The following is a 25,828-nucleotide window of genomic DNA, read 5'->3' on the forward strand; positions in this document are numbered from 1 at the left end:
ATAATAATTATTATAGCGCTATCATTCAGGTAGATACTCATTGAAGATCACAGATCAGTCCCTGTGATTACAATGATTTCAGGCCATCAGAGTCTCTTAACCATGTTAATTCATGATTTCCTCCAGGGAAACGTCTACGATTCTAATGAGAAACCACTTGCGGTACAGGGAAAGGAAAGCATGAATGTCATAGGCCACTAGGTTTATTGCAACGTGCGCCCTAGCCAATCAACCCGACCTTGGGGTTGACAACTGTGGTTTTCGGAGATTAATTGTTGATACAATCCTATAGGGATTAGCTCTCATTCTCATCGCTTTTGAAAAATTGTCGCTCATCTAAAGGGTGGACTCATTACTGCCTGTTGGGGTTAAGGAAGAAGTCATCATTAATTACAAATATTTTTCAAGTAAAATATATAATATAATCTGAAACAAGATTTATGTATTTCTCTGCTTTGATGATAAAGTGAAGACATACGTTTATCATTACGGCAACAGGAAGGACAGCCTGTAAAAAGAGTGGATGGGAGGATTACTCAGGGATGTCACACCCTTTGTGTTTTTTCCCACCTGCAAGGCTCGACCCAAGAGTTTTGGTCCGTAATTTTCGTAGTAAAAACTTCGTTTGAAAGTGATTTGTATCAATTTTTGGATTCAATTATTTTAGTGAAACTTGGAACACATGTAATTAAATAGGGATTGTTTTTAAATGAATGAAAGAGAGAAAGTGTGCACAGGCTATATACTTGCTACGAAATTATTTGTCAATTGAACCTAATCAACGCAACCCTAATAATTTATATGAAATGTCTACATTAATTCAAAACTATAGATCTATAATTTTACCTAGAGGTAAAAGGATAAAAAGAGATGTACATTAGTTTTAATCAGATTATGTGGCAGCCTTAAGTTTTTTTATAAACACTGAACTAGAAAGGGTATGCGGGAGTCCGGGGGTAGAGCATTGGACTGACCGGAGGGCCCGGATATGATTCCCGGACAAGCCTCTCTGGGCACTCTCAGGTCCACCACCGCGTGATTTTTCGGGTGCCATAGCTTCCTGGGAAATCATAGCGGGGGAAACGGGGGAAGAAACTGGCCCCCTACCCTGATTTGTGATATTCAAAAGCCGTATAGTGCTTAGTACTGGGTTAACTCTACCACCACCTATCAAACGACCTTCATGTTTATTAATGTGTTCATGGTTTATAGGACTAGAACTATAGCCGTGCTTCAGAATTTCGCCAACAAAAGAACAATTAATCAAAAACGAAAAACATTTCTATCCATTCATGTCGCACAATTTCCTCAACTAACTTATAAAACGAGTAGATGATATTAACAGACAGGTGCCTAATCTTTCCATTCTGACTGCTTCCGTTGAGGTGGGAAACGAGATCGGGAATGGACAGGTGAGACCGAGTATCCACCGACTGGCGAACACCGTGGCCAACTCCACACTCTGGCCGCCTTACCTCTTGGCGACGCGCGGGTGCGGTGTCGCCAACGGCGCTGCCGCCGCCTCCGTCGTCTCCTCTTGCGTGGACGCCGTCGCCCGGTCCAACGTGGAGGAGTTCTACTTGGTGCAAGACCCCTCCGTCGTGCCCGTCATGGATGCCATCCGGCTCTTTTCCAGCGCCCTCGGCGTGGCACATTCCGCTAAATGCGGCGCCAGTCCTGGAAGGTGAGAAACGATGCAAATAGCGCGATGCCCCATGCTCATGGAACTTAAAAACGAAAATGTTCCTCATTCAATAGCTTTCGCAACCACATTTCCAGATTCTAATCTCTAGCACTGTTTTTTATCTTATTTATCATTATAATGTCACCTCTGCGAAACTCTTACGGTGGCAGAGAACTAAAACTACAAGTCGGATAAGTACATACTTAAGCTTTCAAACCCGTTGAAGACTCTCGAGCGGACGGAATGATGACCACATTCTACAATACAGCGCTTTAATCGCGAGATGTCTGTGTTTCATTTAAAAATATTGACACTATGTTAAATACCTTTTTTGCCGTTTTACATCAAATGCATATATTGTTTCCACAACTGATAAACAAAATATCAGAAATTAATTATAATCAGACATGGAGACGTGCAATACTAATTTTAGTACATAATTGTCGTTAAATTGAGTACAAATATTTTAATGTCTAATTTTTTAGTTAAAATAAGGAATATTAAACAGCGGACCAGAAGAAAGCACTAGGCAAGGTACTACAATAGGCCACTCTTGATATCTGCCCCCAGATAGCTATACTATAGTAGTCCTTTATCTGATTTCTTAAATTCTCCTTTAAGGAGCATAGTGGCCTCTGCTTCTTCTTACACCCTCTGGCACCTTTCATGTATATTTTCATTTTAAATGGATTTGAAATGAGGGGGTTTGCTATCGCCGCACCATAAAAAGTTATATTTAATAAATTTAATGTGCTCTAATATGATCAGTAGTTACTCTAATCTGAAGTCACGTTTATTGAGATTCGAGCAGTGATTAAATACTTAGTAAAGAAAAGTATCAAAGCAAAGGAAATTCATGCCGACTTTCAGAATACTCTGTAGGGCTCCGCTCCTTCATAGGCAACTATTGCCAAGTGGAAAAACGAGTTCAAGTTTGGTCGGGATAGCTTATATGGTCACCCGCCTAATAGTCGGAAAAAATGTGCCACTACCTAATACATTATTGCAAAAGTGTATAAAATGGTCATTGAGGATCGTCAATTGAAATTGCGAGAAATCGTTCTAGCTGACAGGATGTCTTTCGAACGGATAATCCACAATTTAACAGTGGATATGGACTAGGAAAATTATCTGCTAAATGGGACATGCAACTCTTGAAGCAGGATCACAAACGCATCAGAATGGAAATTTCCGAGCAATGTTTGACCCGTTCTAAGAGTAACCAACAAGATTTCCTGCGCCAGTTTGTGACAACAAGTGAAACTTGGGTCCAGTACTAACCCCAGAGACAAAAGAGCAGTGGAAAAATGCCCTGTCCAGGCAGTGGGAAAATGTTGATTCACCTCCACGGAAGAAAGCAGAGACAATACGGTCGGCCGGAGAGGTGATGGCTTCAGTTTTCTAGGATGCGAAAGGGATTCTGCAGATAGATTGATTATCTTACCACTGGCCAATCAATTAATGTAAAATACTACGCTAACCTCCTGGACCAACTGCAGCAAAATATAAACGAAAAAAGGCCAGGTTTGGCAAGGAAGAAAGTTATCTTTCATCAAGACAATGCACGCCCATACACAAGTGTCGTTGCCATGGTAAAAATACGTGAACTAAAATACTGAGAACTAAGAACTGTTGCCACACCCGCCTTATTCGCCTGATTTGGCTCCATCAGATTTCCATCTCTTCCCCTGGCTCAAAATTATCCTCGAAGGACGGAGATTCTCTCCAAACAAAGAATTAGCGGACGAAGTAGACGGAAATTTTGCAGGCTTGAAGGAATCTAGTTTTCGAGATGGGATTAAGACATTGGAACATCGCTGGACCGATTCTATTGGTATACAGGGAGACTGTATTGAAAAATAAAAATGTTTCACAGAGGAAAGTCCATTATTTCCGTTCCATTCCGAGAACATTTCAAATTACCCTCGTACTAATATGTATAGTCCGACAGTTTCAATTACTTCTTGTTCCAGTTTTCCTCATTATCATTGTTTCCTACTCGTTTCTTCACCACACATTGCTCTTATCCTTGCTGGAGCAGTGGGAGACATGAAGTGGAGTCGCAGGGATATTCTCATCTACAAGTATGAATAAGTCTATTGAAAAAATGAAATTATGGCATACTCTTTTACCATTCCTATTTGCTTACGTTCAATTATAGATTTTACGGTTGTTTATTGGTATTCCTAACTAGCTATTTATTTGGATATACAAGGCAATTTCTAGTTTCAAACCATTCTTAAAATCCTTTTAATGCTCCTACTTTTTTAAATTAATAATTATTACCCGATTTTTATTCACCCCTGAAATTGAAGCAATAATTGATTACGTTCTTCATATAATCTTTTCAAAAAATTATAGTATAACTCGCCTTGTATGATCTCGGAAACTCGGAATTTTCCCTGATTACCTGCGCCAATAATGAAGTTCCACCATTTTTTAGGTATTGGTAAACATCTTGACTGTTGGAATTAGATGTCTCACCACTAGCTTAGATATGACACCGTTTATTTTTTTCTCGTACACCGTACGCCTACATCAGTGTCATCTCACACTTACAGTCCCAAATCACTATTTTTTTTCTTCAAGGGAAATTCCCTATTACTTTCTCCAGTAGAGCATACATCTCATATACTTCTCTCTTCCATGCATCTTCATGCTGGTACAGGATCTGTCCCACAAATAAGTACCATGCTTTTTGCCATTAATGCAGATGACTGGAGTTGGGTATTTTGTGGTGGAAAAAGTAATGGGAGATCTTGGGATAGCAATGTGACCTACGTCAGTTAACTGTGGGCATTTACAGTGGACGGATTGCTGCTAGAATGGACCCCTGTACGATGGTCACGTCACGAATTCAAGATGCCAATTCCCATGGATCAATGATATGCGATAAAATTGTGTATTAAGCTGGGAATATTGGGTTCAGAGACTATGACCATGGCTAAGGATGTTTATAGAGATAGAGAACTGTCCCAAGTGATGGTTTTCTGCTTGCAGAGGATTTTCTGGGAGGGTAACAAGGAGGTTGACAATGAGGAATACCCTGTACATCCATCAACAACACAGTGTGATGAAAATGTTCAGTAAGTGAGACACGTATTCAATTCTGATTGGCCCCAAAGAGTCAGGATGTTAGCAAAAGAGTGCAATATTCAGAAAAAACAGTGCATTGCATTATTACAGAAGATTTAGCCATGAGTGAGGTGTGCCAAGATGGTCCCCAAGATACTTTCAGAAGAATGCTAGTGTGACAATCTTGCTTTGGACCTCTTTGACCACGGTGAAAGTGAACCTAATTGCTTACAAAAGGTGGTTACTGGTGACGAGACAAGGATAGGTCTTTGAGTACGACCCAAGTACAACCCTTTTGAGTACCATTTTTGACGACTGGATTGTGTCAAAGAGGCCATGACGAGGTGCCTGAACGAGGGTCCTATTGATGCCTTACAGGAAGTATTCCACAACTGGCCGAGGTACTAGCATTGGTGTGTCAATATATAAGGGTGCTCTTATGGAGATTTTTAGTGATTTGTACTTTGATCTGCAATAATTTTTCCCCAGATTCATTCCACTTATTTTTGGTACAGACCTTGCCTATGCATTAGTGTTAATATTAGATTAGAGGTCTGCTACCAGACAAAATATTTCTCTAAGAAACGAAAGAGGAAATGAAAGTTTTTACAGATAACACCCACGAAAAATTGCTCAACTGCTAAAAGAGAAGAAGAGCGATAAGAAGAAACCTCATTAGTAGCATCGATAATGACAATTTATACACGTATCAGTTTAATTTCACACGCCACAATGACTCCAAAGAATCACTAAAATAATAATCTAGATAAGGATCAATTTATATTTATGAATAGGGGGGAACACGACACTAATTTGCAGAAGAGAATATTTAGAGTGATTTAAGCAAATATAGAACATAATCAGAACTTCTTTGTTTGGTTCATGGAATTATAAAATAGCTTTGACAGAGAAAATGCGATCAAGTGAATGAATGATTAGCAGAAAAAATACCTAAACTTAAGGATAAGGTGACTGGTTTGAAAACTCATTATGAATTATAACTCTAGATGAAGAGTACACGGATAACTGCTCAGCGAGTTACGGGCAAATGAAAAAGAAAGAGCCGCACTTTATCACCTGATCTTTTTATTTAATCCTCTTGTTAATATTGAAGAGAGACGGAAGGGGCTATAGGAGGAAATAAAAGTGGGCGGGGAATAGACCAAATTTGTGGGATTTGTAAATGACGACACACTGGTAAGCTATTAATTCAAGGAATTTCAATTATTGTTGAGTGCATAACAGAAACAACGCAATTATATGAAAATAAGCCTCACTGCGAATGTTATTGCGGTTGATGCGATGAAAATATACCACAAGAAACGAAAGTCATCAAATTATCAAGTAGGAAGGTTAAGCTAAACTCTGGAATAGAAGGGCATGCGTTAGAACTCATGGAACAGTTCATTTCGAAGCAGTACTTTACTATAAGTTAGGGGACAAGAGATACGTTATTGATGCCGCGGTCTTTTATAAAAGGCTTTATAAAAAGTAAGAAAGATATATGGCAGACTTAATAGGGTACACAGCGCTATATGACTCTGAACCTGGTATTTCAGAGAAGATGGCTAACATAGTCTTCCGGAATGTTGGTGGGTAGAAAAACTGAGAAACTAAATGGGATGCAAAGGTAAACACATACGAGTTATATTGATTCAAATATAAAATTCTACTATGAAAACGTCAATGATGAATTTTTTCTTGCAAACATCTGTAACAGTTCGGCGATCAACTCGGTCACTTTGGTAAAATACGGTGGGTAAAAATGTATGAGATTCCCAAAATCACCGCCAATTCCATTGCATTCCTTTGAGGAATTATTGACGTCAAAATCTTTTTCAGTCGTAGAAATAATCATACTTAAGGTGAGTTTTGTCACGATATAAGCAAAATATCCGTGAAGACTAACACGCAGCGTAGAGCTTTACGACTTAGAGCTAGGCGCGTTTTCAGTTATTTTCATAATGAGTGCGAGTCATATTTACCGTTATTTACGAAATGAATAGCGATTATTATTACCGCTCTTCAGAGTTCGCGAATCGGAAACCAACTTATGAGATCCCTAAGACCGCCACGATTAATCGGAGCGGGGTTGCAATATTAGTGATTCTACACTACAAAGCACTAGTAGTGATTCGGGAACAGAGGAAAATCGTGCTATGAGTAGCGATAGTGGGACCACGAAAACAAGGCCCATGAAGTGTACTACACGGTATTTGTGGAAGAATATGGGGACAGATCCGAGGCTTTTGAGAAATGGAATTGGAAAAGAATATGCCAGTAATTAGGCGAAAAAAAGATAAAGCAGTACTTATCTTGAGAGAAATAGATAGGCGGAATCCAAAAAAGGAAGAGAATGTGGAGGAAGGAGAGCTTCAGATTGCTAGAATTTGAAGATTAAAAATAGATTAAATTCCTGCTGTTGAGTTTTAGAAAATAATTAAATGTTTCCCAGACACAAAGTGATAGGCAAATATAAGTGATTCTGATAATGATCGCAGGCATGCTAATCAATTAACTTTCCCATTTCCCCAATTATATTTCTACGACTTCACTCCGTTCAGTAAATTTAATGAATTCCATGGTTTCCAGGATTTCTACGCTTGGAAAACTCCCTGTACGATAAGTTAAAATTTTCAATTTTCTACATTTTAGTTATTCTTACATAATTATTTATTTAATGACTGTTATTGAGGCGAGATTGAGAGTTTATACTCCCTTCTTATAAATAACCCCTATACATACACCCAGTTAAGACAATTACAAACCCAGCCCTATGTGGAGAAATACCCACCCGGGTGGGAATCCAACGCGCGACTACTGAGTTGGGTGAGGATGTTACCCCGCCACCACCGAGGCCGGGTTACATGTCGTACTCACTCATTATTTAAGCAACAGTTTTCTCGAAATCCCCTATGATTTTAAATTTGAGACAAATCGGATGGCGAAAGTACTTACCCAAAATGTATCGTTCTCTTCAGAGTACGTAAAACGGGAGATTGGAGGCCCACCAACGCGAAAGCATAGACAAGGAGACCGTCAACCTAAAACCTTATGGTACATACTTGGGGCCAGCAGTATGAAGGAGCAAAGTTAATGCCGTTCACTGATCTTGAGAAGCGTTTACAGAGAAGTATTTCTTGGTTTGCTTATTAATATATATTTTCATCATTGAATGTTTACAGCCATTGCCAGCATCGGATATAGTAATATTAGATTTTGGCACCCTGGACTTGAATATCCGTTAGCTTCAGTGATATACATACGTAACAGTCGACTAAATACTTAATCAGAATCACATTAAATGCAAATCTATTGCACGAGTATGCTGAGATCTACTACACACGTATTGTATCGTACTGGGAGAGAAAGGCAAAAATTGAAAAAAATGTTTTACCTGATGCTTAAATCCTTATTTTTCATATATTTTATTTACTTCTTGAATTTATAAAAATAACTTTCTCTTCCCCTCCATTACCCTCTTATAAAATCATCCTTCGTAACCTTTTCTTTTGCCATACCCTTGCCTGTTGTCGAGTATAATCTCTCTATGCTGTATGCAATAACGCCTCCTTGTTTCAGCTATTAGTCCTCATTCCTCACATAAATAAACCACCACTTCATTGATTTTTCTAACCATCTAACCGGACTACAGCCTTGACAGCCTTGAAAGCACTTGCAGGAATTATTTGGCCCTTTAATTACGAGGTCTAGAGAAATGATTCCTCAAAATATGCCCGACCATGAGAGGAAGGTCGATTACGAAAAGAGGTAGAAGCATTCACCCCAGTGACAATATACCAGGCAGACGTCTTATAAGGAATACGATCTCATGACTTCGCAATTTAAAAGGATTGTCACACTGGAAATGTAATTGAAAGAGTCGGCGGTAACTCATATTAATTAATTTCTTTCATTAAACACAGGTAGGCAAATAAATTTGCAGAACTACAGACCAAAATTGGAGAACTACGAGTATGAAGGGGTGCGGGGGTGGGAGGGATCAAGGTGTACCCAGCCGGCATCACATGGAATTAAGTACGATAGGCAGGGGCATGAGATAAATTTGCTTAAAATCTCATATACCGTTTAATTTGTCATTATTTGATAAAAATAAGTTCAAAAGCAAATAGAATTGAGTTGTAGTGAGCAAAAGAACGGGTAGGAGGGTTATGATGAATTAGAAAAGAAACAAAAAATGTCTCAATAATCCAAGAAAAAGTTCCTTACTACTAATATAGTACGGGGAGAAAATAAAACCCACTTCAAATAGGAGGTAAATCACACCCAGCGCATGGAGATCTAAGCAAAACGTTAAAATCCTGCTGTACATAAATCTAAATGCTTAGAAAAATAGACACTGAGGTAAGCAGCAAGAAGAGAGGAGATTCTTCTCAATTTGTATACATGCCCACACATTGCAAAGATGGCAATTTGCGTATCAACAATTTTGCAGAATTTATAATTGGTAAAAATATTATTTGATTAGTTTTATCATAACTTAGACTATCTCGAATACGCACGGAAGGCAATGCTCTAATCCTAATGAAATGACGGAATTCTGGGTACAAAAGTACTTGTCAACTGTCAAATGTGTAGATGTAAATGAAATCTCAAACTTAAATAAACTAGATGTAGATGCAATATCAGATCGAAATGCGTTATTCGGCACAAAGTAGAGAGAAGATATAACTTCACCATCCAAAAAAAAAATCCCAACCGCGATTCTCTGTGCCTCATGCAGTCCAGATTTTTCCCTTCCGCTTTCAACAGAAGTGGCACCTTCATTTGATTAATAATTCCGCCCACACTTGGAAGTTGAGAGTGCCCAGTGGAGGGCAAAGGCTTGCGTAAACCTCAAATAGCCACCCTACTGGTGCAGTTTGCTTAAGTGGCTCTTTGTGGGGGCGTCACCTCGCTCTTGGAAATGTACTAAAGCGTTTTATGGCTTCCGTAGGTGAATATTATCGGGATTGTTCTTGTGTAACGCGAAGTGGCCTTTCAAATACAAGAATTCCGAGGCTCCTTTGATCACAAAAAGTGTAATCAAACATGAAAAATGCATTCCGTTGAAATTATCCATTGGTGCAATATGTACGTTGAAAAATCAAAACAAAAGTAATATGCCTCCCCCTGCGTAGACGACCTTCACTTACAGGGATTTTCCGCTAAATTATGACTTAATCTTCTCGAATAACTGTAGTTTTTTGCGTTTTGAAAATGCCCAATAGGAAGCAATGGACAGTAAATTAAAGCCATTCCAATGCATTCTCTTTTGTAATTACGCCATCTGCGATGCAAACGTTAGGCATTTTGATTGTAGCCTACGAATTAAAGCAGCGTAGCTAATTAAAGATATAAATCTAGAATTGAAATTAGCTCATCGCATACTATATCAATGAATTTAAAAATGTTCGAGAAAGGATTTAATATTTAACCTCCCCAGTACGATAATTTACCCTACTTCAGGATCAAATATTGCCGAGAAACATGAAAAATCACCAATCGCAAATTCATTTGCTTCACCAACCATACTCTAGTTTGACCCCAGTAGATTATTGGGCGTTTTGAATATTTCTTGAGGCCACAGTGATTATGAAACAATCATTTATAATGAGTTTTTCAAAGCATACTGACGTATACCTTTAGGAAACAGAACAGACATAGTGAATTTTCAGTTTGCTTTATTCCTGATGATTCTTAAGACTACGAGTATTATAAGGTTGTAAAGTTTGGTTTCCCCCTAATATATGGGGAATATTACACTTCCTTTTCAAAGTACTGCACTGAAGATCCCATAGTGGAGTACATATAGACCAAGTTAAGAGCAAATTTCGGATGCCTCCATTTAAGTTGATGCTCGCCCACCTTCAGATAAGAACATTTTGCAAACATTCTTGAATTAGGTGAGAAAATAACTACGGAAAGATAGACGACTTTATTAAAAATATTTTTATCACAATCATTCTCCAATAAAAGATCTCTACTTATCTAATTAGCTTGGTCTTTGGTGGGAAAAATAAGTAACTTGCAAAGTTACATCACCAATAGAATATTTACTGCATATTTTAGTCTAGAGATGAGATCACCTGTGTGCACGTGATTATAAATCATAGAATACAGCAGTGCAGTTAATATTTTCGTTCATTATGTTAAACTAATTCTTCAATGTTTTATTCGCCTTAGAAACTATTTTCACTTTAAAAGGAATAATTTTATTTTATTACTTTTGTGATGAGAAAATGTGAATGTATTATAATCTAAAAATGAAACAAGCCATTCACACGGTCAAAACCATACGTCGTTCCTCAGTTAAAAGTTTGATACTTTTTAATATAACTATAATTCAAAGGAATTTCACCAAAAATTTAAATTCATTTTGTTACTTCAAATCTATCAATGAAAATATATCTTTAAGCATGAAAAAGAACGAGCTTTAAAAAGAAAACGTTAATAGGAAGGGACTAAATGTCGTAAATGCATGCTAATACCCACTTAGGCTGCTCGATCAATCATTCAGCCTTTCACTCGCATGTCCTTGTTTAAGTTTTTACGTCTCATTTTCTACGATGTATATCCCCCGCTACCTTTGAGTCCTAGCTCTTTGTCCGGCCAGATCAACGGCTTCAGTGTTCTTACAAAAGTTGACCTTACACCTTTGGTCTTTTTAGTTGTCCAAGCAATACGGAAGTTAGGAAGAGTTTTCCCTTCCTGTCGTGGGAATATTGGATGCATTGGAGCACTGGCTCTCTCAAGCCGAGGGAGGGAGAAGGAGGATGGGTGTTGTGAGGGAGAGATGTGGACCCTTAAATTGTACGTCATCGAGACCATTTTCACCCCTAAACTCCGGGTAGAGCACGCCCTCTTTCCCCACTCACTCCAGTCGAATGGTTTTTCATTGGAGCTCACACAAAAACCTTGGTTGATATAGCAACCTTGAACGAGGGTGACGAACCTCTTTCCTTCAGGGTCGGAGGGTAAAGAGAACGGAAAGGGACACACAGACTGACTCGAGGTCTGTCTCCATTTGTTTTAGTTTGTTTTACTTACCTCCCAGGTATATCTACGTTTCGCTTTTTCTCTCGATATTCGGTGCGTGAAACCTCGGGGCCGTCAGATGTGTCATGTAAGATATTCTAGCAATGAAGAGGTTTTTTTACATTAGAGTGTAGGCCAAATACTGGGTCTCTCAAGTCCCCCATGCAAAATAATTTAGCTTTAAGTGAAGTGAGGATCTGTGTTAGAGAAGTACACAATAGGTCCTTTAACGTGATTCATATTACGCTACACGGAATGTATTCGATAATATCAAGAAAAAGATCCCCGCTAAATACTTAGGCAGCCATAATAGCCAGAAAACATTATCTAATCGACATAAATACCACGCGATCCACCAAAAAGGTGTGTCGCAGGTGGTGCAAGCACCAGGCTGGAAGGGTAAGTGATAAAGGGGGATATGGGGGAGTAAGGGAAAAGTATTCAGTAAATAAACTATCAAATAGCATGCAAATTTGTATGCATCTGGAGGAAGACTCAATTCAAAACAAAAGTTTATTCACCTAATAAATATGTCATTTGCTAGGCAAAAAAGAGAAAAAAATAAACCACTACCAACATAGAATTGTTCTCCAACATTGGAAGACAGTTCATGCAGAATTGAAAACTAAGAAGCGGAAATTCTACTATTATATGGAAATGCAGCTCATAGTCTCCACCATTAAAGTCTGTATTGGGTGAAACCACATCATTTACTACCGGGAAACTGCTTAATAATTACGCTGTTAGTAAATCTGTGCCAAACCACCATACAGTGTAACTGATATCTTTCTGAATCCACGGTTTTTTTCCACCTTTGTTTCACGAGATAAATAATTGAGGTGGTGTCCCGTTGCCTTTCTCAAAAGTATTTTTAACGTGACAAATCTCTCAAATGGCTGCCCCACTGGAACCAGACGCCTTTGAAGCACCCTGAGGAACATATACTGCGCAGACTACGTTTCGTCTGACTCCAATTCTTCGACCTATCTGCCATGGGTCACCCCTACCAAGAGCAAGTAACATTTATCCCAATAGCACCGGACAAGGGACCACCAGGACGTGCAAATTCTTCCGCTAAGTCAATGTTGTAGTCTTTGAGGATCCAAATATATATAAAAACCTTTTCTATAGACGGAATTCATTATTATTGCTTTTTTAATTTCATATAATAAAGGTGGAAAAGTTTTTAGATGATTTTCTCCGCTGACAAAGACTTTCCAGTCCAGCCTAGCTTTCATTTTCTAATTGTGACGGCATTTATCTTTTTCTTCACTTGAAACATGCCTTTCGGAATGCAATCCTTAAGGAACAATTTTATATTGATGAATAATGAGTATTAGATTTTTCTTAGAAGGTGAAAGTGGTATTAAATATTAAAGAGGATGAAAAAAGTCTATGAATAGTTTACTTAAGTAAATCCTAATTTTTTGCGAAAACTAATTGCATATAACGCAACATCTTGTATGATTCATTGCGCAAAAAGCCATTATTCCCGGCCCCGAAAACAATTGGCTGTACTTTATCTTGTGCATGACACCACTGAACCTAAGCACCAGGAAACTAAGAAAACATAAATGATCTACTCTGGTCAGGCTTTTTGATATTTAATGATTCACAGAATCGATGAACCTGAGAAAGTTTAGTTTGCGAGACACATACTGAGTAACTTTTAAAATTGAATGATTATATTTATATATATAAAAAAGAAATATTGAAGAATACCAAAGCCCTAAGTTTTTGGACTGTACACATGGCGGGATTTACTGACCGCAATTCATGGAGATATTAGTTATACAGTGGAGCATACTTTGACGAGTACCTCGCACAAAGAGTGATTCGCATAACGAGCAAAAATATTAGGCCCTAAAATGGCTCGCTAAAAGAGCGAATTTTCCTACAACACGTGGCGAGGAATCCCGGATTCATGGCGCGCCTACTGCAGTTTGTCTCTAGCACTCGTTCCGCTAGCATCTTAGCGTCGCTAGTAATCACACATTTTTCCAAACTTATGTTCAAAGATATTATTAGTGATTTATATGTGCAAAATAATGTTGTGTGTATTGCTTTAAAATTGACCGCAAAGAAACATCCATCAGTAGAAAGCCATAAGAGAATAAAAATAAAAAAATAGCATTAGAAATGAAAAGTAAAATCATTGAAAATCAGGAACAAGGTGTGCGCGTGGCTGATCTAATACGCACATCAACAATCGGTCGTCATCAATGATTGGCCTTTTCTTCAAGAATACGGGCAAGACTGAGGGAATAGATGCATAAAAAAGAGTGAAAAGAGTATCTACACAACGGTTACGTATCCTCAACGATATTGAAAGGTTGCTTCCCATTTGAATAAACGAAAACTAATTACAATGCGACACCATCCACAATAATGCAATTTGTGAAAAGGGGAGGGTGATTTTAGCCGACCTTGTTTATTAGATGTCAGGACCATCAACGGCCGAACAAGTCTTTTGGGAGAGCCATGCGTGGTTCGAGAAGTTAACGAAAAGAACCGTCATACACGGCGTTGGGAGGCATGGTGAAGCAGCAATCTCTTGGTCAATGGCTTCTTGGCTGAGTCAACTTCATCGGTGACTTCAAATAGCTCGTTGATTCTGAGGTTTATCGGCCAGAATATTTTTTTAATTGTGACGAGACGGTTCTCTTTGAGAAAAGATACCGAGGCGAAGCTATATTTTTGCAAATACCAGGAGTAGAGAATGCATTGCCAGACCACAAGGCAATGAAAGGTCGTCTCATGCAGCTAGTTTGTCAAAAAGTGAGGGGCGATTTGAAAATCAAACCCCTGTTTGTTTAGAAACTCCACGAGCCTTTAAGAAGGGTTAGGTTTAAAACAGGATGCTAAATGAGATGCGGAGGTCACAGGAAACTTTTGCATCGTCCGCACCATGCGTGCGAGGCATCGCTCTAATGAGCCAATGGCGATGCGCGTCATAAATTTACTAAACGATCATTCTGAGTCGCATTTGTATCAAACTTTGAAGCGTCGGCAAAAACAAATATCTCTAGATAGCTTTCTAGTAAAAAGAAATCAGGAAAATATAATAAATAATTAAGAATTCATTTCCATTCTTTTTTTGATTTTACGAATCGATTTCGCATTCCCAATTGCTTCATTCCGCGATAGAAGAAAAGATAAACGTGATCCACGATCCTAAACAATGCATACATAATTTTCTTTAAAAAAAACCTTGTGCATAATTTATTTTTTGGCATGGAACGCAAGCGTATTTTACATTAACTTATATGCAAAAAGCTCTTTCACTAAACAATGGTTCCCTTTACGAGAAAGGTCGCGGAACGGATTACGCTCGTATTATGACGTTCCACCGTATATTAATACTTTTGACTGGAGAAAGTCCATGGAGATGAAGCGTCACTTTTCCCGCAGCATTCAACTTGCCACTGCCCTCATCAAAATTCGTCACGCATGAGCAATTCGAAAGGCGACGACTGATCAAAAAAATAAGTGATTGTAGAGCAAGGTTCCGACTCCACTGAAAGCGGAAATAATTTTCTAAGCCATGCCGTTTCATCGAGACGGAAGAAATTAGCTCTGAGGTCACTCTAGTTCGAGGTTCTCACCCCCTCGGAAGACTGGGTGAGATCGGAGAAGGCATGTTCTCTGAATGGTATAATCACGTTCCGCATTGAGCAAATTTCGAATAGTAGCAATTACTTCATTTGAAAGCAATTATCAAGAGCAAAGAGGTGCAATGAACACGTAATGGATACCCATTACCATGGCGTTTAACGCGCAGAGAGAAGTAAACATTTATCATGATCGTATGTTGGCACACCCCCTGACTACTGATTTCACCGCAATGAATATCAGTCACGTTTTCAGTTTAAACTGCCTCATACGATACTACAAAGCTTCTGATGATTTAAAATAATTCAATATGCGAATAGTTTTAACATTGAGGAAAAGTAGCCTGATTTTTAAAACTTAAAAGATGGAAAAGAGAAAAATCATCCTTGGTCCTTTCAATGCCAAGGGGTCACTCTTATCAGAGGCATTCGGCGATGGTGACCTTCGAGAATAAATAAATATTAATGCCCCGCCTACTCTTAGCTTCCGTCAAGTGGGTTCCCGCATAATACAGGTACATCGGTCATTCTCAATGTTCCTCTTCGCTCAACAGAGTTGCTAGTTAACATGACATAGAGAAATGATAATGAATCAACCATTGAATGTTTAATGAGCAGAAATCTCTATCTTACAAAAAAAGGGGGTTTAATATCATATTGTAGAAGCGAAAGACGAGTCCCCACGTGAGTCGCCAAGTTTTGTGGCACCCGTAAGCTAATAGCGAGGCCGACCCTAATTTTTGCATGCCTTTAGATTGTATCCGCACTCACTTCAATTATTTACTCCAGCATCATACGTACTCCGGCGACTAAGTCACAGAGGTGGAAATATATCATAGCTACCATCTGCCCAATTTCGCTTCGTCTCCAGGCATTAAGCAAATAATCCTAAAATAATGCAAAACATTTTATCTATGACGCGCAGTATGTTTAGCCCATTTAATTATTTTTCTGGATGCTGTGACCACTTGACTGTAAACGAAAGAGACTTGATGGAAAAAAAGAATGCATATTTCGTCACTTTAATGCCAAAACAACTGCTATCTGATTTTAAACAGACTGAGATAATATTTGGGCCATATTATTGACATGAACTGACGCATTGAAATATTTAAACAACGACCGCTCATTCTAAAGTAATAATAAAGTACTCACAAATATTAAGGTACACAGGTTATTTCATAAAGTTACCACCACTTCACGTTTAAAAATTAAGGTTATCTGGAATGAGGAGCAAGCAGGACTGCTCAGAAAATTTGCAACAAAACCATTTGTTGTTTTGCCATTGATTAATTGCTTCGTGTAGTCCCAAATGCTCAAGCAGTAATTGTCCATAGAGTATGTGCAATGTGATAAACCCAGATATTAACTACGTCAATGTAAAATTGACTGACTCATGGGTCTAACATACTAACATGGGTCTAACATCTCTGACATACGGATCTAATTTATTACGGAATAATATTATTTATTCACACTTTACAAAATGTCAACGCTACCTAGACGCTGTCAGATATATGTGCTATTGAAGAAAGATAAAGAAAAATACGAATCAAAAGTGATTAATGCAAGAAGATAGCACATATTGTCCAAAATATAACTTTTAAATGCCAAATTGACGATTTAGTTCGTTAAAAGTGAATGTAAAAGTGTAGAGGGGAAGAATCAAAATATTTGCAAAACTATTTTTCCATCAATAGTATAAAAATTAACATATATACTTAAAGTAATTTTACTCCAGTATATTAGTTGTGATAATTAATTATCCTGAAGGATATATTACGTTTGTACCAGAATATTAAATCCCTGAACATTACCATAGGTGTCCAGAGCTGGTATCCATGTCGGCCGATGAGTGGCGAGCTTTGCTAGCGACGGCCACGATAGGAGGCAAAGGCCGCAAGGTCCACTTCCAGATGCGGAGCGAATCTTCGGCGCAGATCTACTCAAAAACGCCTTCAGACTCCAGCCCCGCGTTCCTAGTCGGAACAGCACCTGGCGTACGATTAAGGAAGGTAATCGTATTGCGTCAAAAAGTAGTCTTCTGATGAAAATCAGCTTTTTTCTTTTTTATGAACTTAATAATAATTTTTATTCAAGAGTTTATTCCATATTTTATAAAAGAAAATTTGACTGGTGGGGTAGAACAATGATATCTTCATGATAAATGAATACATTATGAAATTAATAAATGGGCAAATTAATGTCATGTAACACCATTTTTTAATAATAAAATTTAATCTTTAGAAGAATTCTCCAGAATTGGGGGTAAGTTTTTGATGGATAATGGCACTACACACTCCTGAGAGAGACACAAAATATCCTCGAATATGATAGGAGGATGTAAGGGCCGCAAGGCCCATTTCAAAATGCGGCGCGACAAAAATCATTCTTCAATTCTCACCTCTTAATAAAGGATTCTTTACCGAGAGAAATTCTTTTTTAATGTACCAACTACTATGCCCACCTTCTAAAACACTTCCTTTAAAGGTGACATACACTATCTGTTCTCGTTTATGTCCCCTAACTTTAACTTTTACCTAAGCCTTCCTATTTCTTGAGAATCGCATTATCTTCTTTTTATTATGATTAATTCTTATTCCATTTCCATTTTCTTTACATACTGCTGCCTTTCTCTTTTTTGTGATGGTATCAATACTGATCTGACGAAGTTTGCCGAGCAAACTCCTCCCTGATAAATGAGCACATAAAAAGTTTTACTTTCCCATTTTCCTAAATTCTTGAGTAGTTCGATGAGGATATTATCTATTTCTTCGGCCGTCTTCCATTCAATTATTTTTTATGCCTTTTATATCTCACAGTCAATCCCGAGACAGTTATTCGTATCTCCCGAAAAGAATACTCAAGAATCTCCTAAAAGAGCTTAGGCTTCCAACCCAAGTCTTTAACCCGTTTCACCCGAGAAAGAAGATAGATGAGTGCCCTGGAGACACCGATTAACGCAGTATAAGCCGGTGACTCACGAAGAAAAAGACCGGGAGATAGAAGGCCACGTTAGTCCAGAGTCCATCCTTTTCTCGTGAGAGTTTTTTCTCGAGATGAATGTGCGTATTTCAACAGTGATTTGCCGATTTTTCTGAAGTTTTGCCTTCCATGGTGCTGGACCGGTGGAGTTTTATTTCCGCATTTTAGGAGTGTTGAGATGACGTGCAGTAGCACATACTTCAGCAGAATAGTGTTTAGATCGCAGAGAACTTGCCCGTCATAAGGTTAAAGTATTTTGGTAAATTCAACCAGTAACTTTGTTTACAAAGGATTTTTATTTTATTATTTTGTTTCAATTTCACGAAAATATTAATGATAACATGAAGTACCTGGCAGGCGGTGGGTGACCAGAATTCCAAATTGTTGCAAGAGCAAAATTGCAGCTAATGTTGAGGAAGAGAGTACTGTCCCTATAAACATTATTTTGAGAGATAGTTGAGGCCGATACTCTGCAGAAGTCCATTGTAATGCACGAGGAAGATTCAGAATAACTTTGCGTTTCCACAGAATAGAATGTATACTGTCAACTAGTTTCACTACACTTTAGCCCTAGGTCCAGATTATGCTACAGGGCAGCGAAAATTGTAGACAGTAAAAATTCCATCCTGTAGAAACGCAAAGTTTTCTGATTCTTCATCGTGCATTATAAAAGCTATTTTTCGTGCACGTAAGCCTCACTCCAACTTTTAGTAAATGGATACCATTTTCCACATACTCTTAAAACAAACCATTTGACTATCTTAATTTGATATCAGTCAGTTTTCAGATAAGGTATTTTAAATGGACATCGACCACATTCCTTCTAATGTTGAGGCACACATCAGGGGAGTTCTACAGGAGAAAACGCCTTTTTTCTTCCAGAGAGAAAAGTTAGAGAAATGGTACTAAGCTATCCTTATCAACATCATATTATACGAATTAATTATTAAGGAAAAATACGCAAGAATCCACTTAGATAAAATAATGAACTATTTCACTTGTTTTCAGTATGACAAACGCCCGAAGTGGAGCAGTATAAAATAATAAAACGGGTAAAAAAGAAAAAAAAACTTATTGCGTCTCGGCTTGAAAAATAAGAATAGCATATCACAAAATATTTATCGGCGCCTTGCGACAGAATTGCCACTAAAACGTGGAATGCAACAAATAAATTACTTCAACTGCATCTTTCAAGTAAAGAAATAATTTTCATGGGTTTAAAAAAAGTGCAAATCATTCAAGATATTTTTAATGTCTTTACCATAAGTCCATATGGCCTTGTTTCAGAATGACAGATCTCTTTATGTTATTCTTTATTTTCAAAATAATTTTGAACGTGAAGAAAACAGATCAAAAGGCCAACGTTTACAAGAGAGCGGTAAACACAGTCTTTAACAAATCTAAAATATTACTGCATTTTGTATACCCCATTCGCATATTTTCAATCATTTGTCTGAAATACAAATTAATGAACATAAGCAACATATTTTTATGTATTTTTCTACTTTAAAAAATCTAATGAAATTCAGATCCAGTTTCCCATTCGTCATTGAATGCGAACTTTTTAGTGTAGCGAGTCTCTGAAGAGGTTTTTAAGCATAATAGTTCTTATTTCTTATCTTAAATGGCAATATTAAATTTAGGACAACTTTCTAATCTAACATGGGCTTTCTGGAGCGATTACGCCGCCAACTTAATAAGTTCCCGTTGACATTGGCGTCCTTTCTAGGGTGCCAATGCCGAAATCGCACGAGGTCCCCAGTTGTTTCCTCCCGTGATTATCTCCGTCACGATAGGGCGTGACTACGATGGCCATAGGAAGCCCACCTCCTCATCGGAAATGGACTATTCCTTTCCTTCCGGGAAGAACGAAAAAGGCCATAGGCAAAAGAGAAGGGATAAACGAACCTCAATTTTTTCCTGCCCTCTGGCTAATTCCTTACTCGAACGAATCACCATCGCATGCCCTTGGGCATTCCTGTTCGGAATTGATATTTTTTTTATTTAACGGGGAGCGTCTAGTATCGATAGTGAAAGCTCATTCTACAAGGAAATCTTTCATTAATAATCTCTCGGGATGGGCGTATTGCACTCTTCACCTCGATAAAAAATGTGCTCATTCTATTATCAGATGCCAAAACCGATGAGATATCTATAATAAACCACCTCTACTGCCTCCCCTCCAACCCATCCGAGGCCACAAGGCAGAACAAAGTCCATGACCTTCCTGATTCAAGGCCCAAGAACTTGTCTCATTTCCCACGGTCTTGTTTATCTAACAGTTCTCAAATGATGCTAGCCGGGACATCTACCACAAACATTGGAAGTTGTCACAAAAACAACGAGGAAGTAATGATGATTAAATCCTAAGTAATTAGGCATGCCAATTTCAATAATTTTTGTCATAGATCTCCACAATACTACATCTATGAGTATTTTTGAAGACGATAAGCGTATATTATACACTTGGACTGGAAGGAATATATAGTGTAAGGAAAAGAACTTAGGCCAAAAAGCTTAGACATTGAAATAGAATTTGATGTATATCAAGAGAGCTTAGATCCAGGCATATTCAACGATAAGATAGAAAGGGCATCAAGGGAGATGAAATCAAGTAAGGCCGTGGAGGTAGACAATATTCCTGCGAAACTACTAAAAGGTTTAGGACAATCTGGGAGGAAGAGGACTGATCCGTAGTAGCTATGAGGAAGGAATACGGCCGAAAGACTTTGTGAGATCAGTGTTAGTTCCTATTCAGAAAAAGGTATAAGCTAAATGATGTAAGGATTACAGAACAATAAGTTTAATTTCCCATCCAGCTAAAGTGTTCTCAGGATCATCAACAAAAGGATGGAGAGCAGGGTAAATGCTTTCTTAGTGGATGACAAGTGAGGGTTCAGGAAGTGGAAAGGAACGCGGGATGCCATTGCAGTAATGAGATCAGCAATAGAGAGGAATGTAGCATACAAACATGCAGTAAATGTCTTTTTCGTAGATTTAGAGAAGGCGTTTGAGAAAGTGAATTGGGGAAACTAATGAATGCATATCTATTACAGAAAATAGGAATAGATTGGTGGGACAGGAATCTAATCCGCAACCTGTACATGTCTCAGACTGCTCAGGTGCGAGTGGGGAGCGGAGAGTCCGGATGGGCAGTGTTAGGACGAGGTGTAAGGCAAGATTGTCCGTTATCACCAGTGCTGTTAAACGTCTATGTGGAGGAAATGATTTAAGATGCATGGAAAGAACTGGACATAGGAATGAAAGTCGGCGGGGAATTCGTAAAATCAGTTTGGTCTGCTTATCACCAAGCGCTAGTTTGTCAGTCAGCCAATGGGTTGCAAATATTGCTGAGTGAATTGGAAATTCAGTGCGACAGATATGGGATGAGAATCAATATTAATTAAACAAAGGCTATGCGATTCTCTAGAAAGAAAAAGGCTATGTTAAACATTGAAAAAGGAGGGCAAATATGTGAGCAGATAGAACAGTTAACTTATTTAGGAAGTGTTTCGAACCGACACGGTCAAAGCAGCAGGGACATTAGGAGAAGAATTGTGCTAGGAAAAAAGGCATCCACAATGAGGAAGGAGTTGATGACGGGGACTTTGAGAAGGATGTTAAGAAAAGGCTAGTCAAAACTTGGATATAGAGCGTAGTTTAAGCGTACGGCGCGGAAATATGGTCATTGAAGCAGGAGGACGTTGATTGGAGGCTTTAAAAATGTGGGTTTGGAGAACCATTAAGAAGGTGAAATAGGCCGAAAGGAAAACAAATGAGGAAGTACTAGGTATGGTGGGCGAGGAGAGGGGATTGTTGGGAGAAATCATAAGGTGTCAGGAAAAATGGATGAAGGGCATATTGATCGACAGTGGGAAGTTGAAGACTGTGATAGAGGGGAGAATGTTAGGCAAACGAGGAAAGGGCAGAAATAGGATAGGGATGTTGAACTGGATGAGGGGAGGAAGGTAGTACACAGAGATGAAGAGGAAATTGGTGTAGAGTAAGATGCTGGGTTGTGTTTTTCTATGAGTTACAAAAGATTTGTTTGGTAGTTGTGCCCATCCAAAACCTACCTTAACCGGTAGATTACCTAATAATAACTGCTACCCAGGAAATAAATACGATCCCGCTATGATGTATGCATTAGACTGCTTAATCTTTGACATTTGACCGAAAAATACAATATATAAATGCAAAAATATGCTAAAAATATCAGTTGAAACTGGTGTCAGAAAATTTAACACAAATTTTATATTTACGCTTAACACAATGTATAGGAAATTCATTTTAGAATATTTTGAGATTGCTTTCTCAGCCACTGCTCTCTCCATTTTTCGATTTATTTACCATTCCCTCTCCCGTTGACGCTCAAGGTACCGATACTCGTATATCGGTCTCCCATATTTGTCTTACAAAGCTCAAGCTTCCGATACATTGGCTCTAGTTTTAAACTAATTAAAAAGTGTTTAAAATGCAAATAAAGTATTTATCTCAGTTAAACTGATTATGATATGTTTCTTTATTTATTTCTTCAAAATACGAGTGCACTTTATAAAGAATATATTGTACATTTGCAAAAGTAATAGTGAGTATCATTTGACATTTGTCGGACGCAGCTAATTGCCATGAATCGTTTTTTAATTTTTTTTTGTCTTCACGTCTATAGGCTTCGCTATATGGATTACGCAATTTCTTTCATTCTTCTTCCGTCGTTTCGTATGAACTGCCTGTCGTGCACTTCTACCAAAATGTTATCATTCGTAGTCTGATACTTTATGTGAGGCAAAACGCTAGCTAAAAATTCCGTTCTTTTTCCGAGAAAAAACAGGTCAATAGAACAACCAAAACAAAAAATATGAAAACCTAACTGCAATGTTTACCTAACAGGAAACATCATTGGTATGGGGTTAAATTTTGGAAGCTATGCGATTCTGTGTCAAATTATTGCCTTGCGTTTCTTCTACAAAGGGGCCAAGTGCAAAACAAGACAACACTGAAATACAAGATCATGGATTGGAATATTCTGCGGGAATGAAATTTTTGCAAAGAGGGAATTATTTTCAGAAGGGTAATCATAGATTTGTCAACAATTTTTTTATGTGTATTCCACTTGTTCAAAAACTTTACTCTTTTGGAACCTATGACTGGTACAGTGAGAAAAAATGGGAAACTCCTTCCAGAAAATTTCAAAAAGACATTTTTAGCAGGGCAGAAGTTATACTGTCGGGCGTGACCTGTTCTTGCCTGGGGTTTCCGGGAAAACTGACCTCAAAAAAGGCCTGTTCTTCTATTAACGATTAAATTATGCATAAACCAAAAATAATTTGCCATTGTAATAAATTTATTGAGGGGATTGAAACTTCTAAGATGATACTAAGCAATTTATACGGATGAAATAAAGAGCGTAAAATATTGGAAGAAAGTTGCTCTCAATATAATATCTAAAATGGTTTTCCATAGTTATATTTCATTTAAGGAAAATTAAAAAGGACCAGGGAAACCTCAGTCAATAGCATTTGTATCAGTATCATTGAGCATTTGTGTAAAGAGAGGGCTTCAATTAGTTACATCATTTGTAAAAAAAATTTGATGTTTCATTAAAAAAATATTTGAACTAAATATTTTCCATAAAATTACTTTTTATTTTGACGTATCCAAAAAAAAATGAAATAGACACTAAATTATGTTTTTCATTTTCAGTTAAAATTTCAATATCCTTGACCTAAAAACAGAAACAAATATTAATTTAAAAAGATTGAAATTTTCAGAAATAATGCGCGAGTTTTCTGGGCTTGAAAACCAAAAATGGCGAGAGAGTGAAAGGGAATGGTGCTCTTCCTTTCTCTTTTCCTTCCTCTTTAATGCCTCTATGATTCCTATATAGTTATTCTTTCTTTTCTTCCTTCAATGGTTCTCATTAGCAGATCCTCCTGTAGTAATGCGTGTTCAATAAACTTAACTCTATTATTTTACCTGTGTATTCTAGAGGATTTTTTATCGCCTATGCAATTAAAAATGTCTTAATTTGTCACACGATCCATCCAGCTCACTTACAGCATTCGTCCCAGACACCGAATTTGAAACACCTCCAGTCTCCTTATTTCTATAGCTTCCACTATTCAAGTTTCAGTTCCGTGCAAATACACTTAAGACACATTTTCATTGCGCCCTTTCTCAAACAAAAGATTATACAATTAAATAAAATACTACCTTGATCAAAAATTTCCCGGAATTTATTCAGAAAATTAAAAATACAAGTTTATTCATCTAAATCTATATTGTCCCCTTCAAAGTAATCCCCATCGACTGCAACACACTTATGCCAGCGCTTGATCCAATCCTCGAAACATTTTTTATATTCGGTTTTCGGTATGTCCATCAGTGCTTCCTGCGATTTTTCCATTACTTCCTCTCGGCTGCTAAAACGCGTTCCCCGTAATGGTTTTTTAACTCGATTGAACAGAAAGAAGTCACAGGGAGCCAAATCAGGTGAATTCGGTGGCTGTTGGATGGTATTTGTTGCATTTTTCGTCAAAAAATTACGAATAATGAGAGCACTGTGCGACGGTGCGTTATCATGGTGCAAAATCCACGAGTTTTCTGCCCACATTTCTGGTCTCTTTCGGCGAATTGCTTCACGCAAACGTCTCATAACGCCCAAATAATACTCTTTGTTTACTGTCTGGCCTTGTGGCAAAAATTCATGATGCACTACACCGTTGTAATCCATGAAAACCGTCAGCATTGCCTTCTTTTTTGACTGAAAACGACGTGGTTTTTTTGGTCTCGGCTCATTTGGTGAACGCCATTCACTTGCCTGATGTCTGGATTGCGTGTCGTACTCATAAACCCACGTCTCGTCTCCAGTAATGATCCTTTTGATGAATGTGGGATCGGATTCAGCCTCGCAAATCATGTCTTTTGCGACGTCAACACGGTCTCTTTTTTGCATGAAATTGAGGTCTTTTGGCACCAACTTTGCTGCTACACGACGGAAACCCAAATCATTAACCACAATGTCTTGGGCGGATCCATAGGCAATGTTCAAGTCCTCCGCTATTTCTCTGATGGTTAATTTGCGGTTATTGACCAACATTTCTTTTACTTTATCAATTTTTTCACCGACTTTCGATGTCGATGGTCTGCCGCTGCGTTCATCATCTTCGATTGACTCACGACCACTTCTGAACCGCTCGTGCCACTGGTAAACGACCGTTTTTTTTAGAGAATCGTTGCCGAAACACTTTTCCAACATTTCCAACGTCCGTGCGCCACTAAATCCGTTTTTTACGCAAAATTTAATACAAGTTCGTTGTTGCAAATTTAAATCCATTTCTGCAATTGTAAAAAATCGCCAACACACACAGAGATAGATGTACTCTTGGCTACGTAACTTTTGCAAATGTCAAGTTATGACACTAAGATTTAAAGG

At 38.1% G+C, this 25,828-nt stretch overlaps 1 protein-coding gene across 1 annotated transcript in view; it reads left to right on the top strand.

Annotated features, from left to right (window-relative positions):
• Positions 1-25,828, top strand: part of LOC139687990 (uncharacterized) — a 109,606-nt gene that overhangs the window by 79,418 nt on the left and 4,360 nt on the right. Inside the window, exons 7-8 of the mRNA XM_071585380.1 lie at positions 1,386-1,684; positions 17,231-17,423. Coding sequence (XP_071441481.1) covers positions 1,386-1,684; positions 17,231-17,423 — 492 coding nt within the window. The remainder of the gene's footprint in view (positions 1-1,385; positions 1,685-17,230; positions 17,424-25,828) is intronic.

Source organism: Hetaerina americana, unplaced genomic scaffold, assembly GCF_022747635.1.
Source record: "Hetaerina americana unplaced genomic scaffold, ioHetAmer1.1.p SCAF_2, whole genome shotgun sequence".
Lineage (NCBI taxonomy): Eukaryota > Metazoa > Arthropoda > Insecta > Odonata > Calopterygidae > Hetaerina > Hetaerina americana.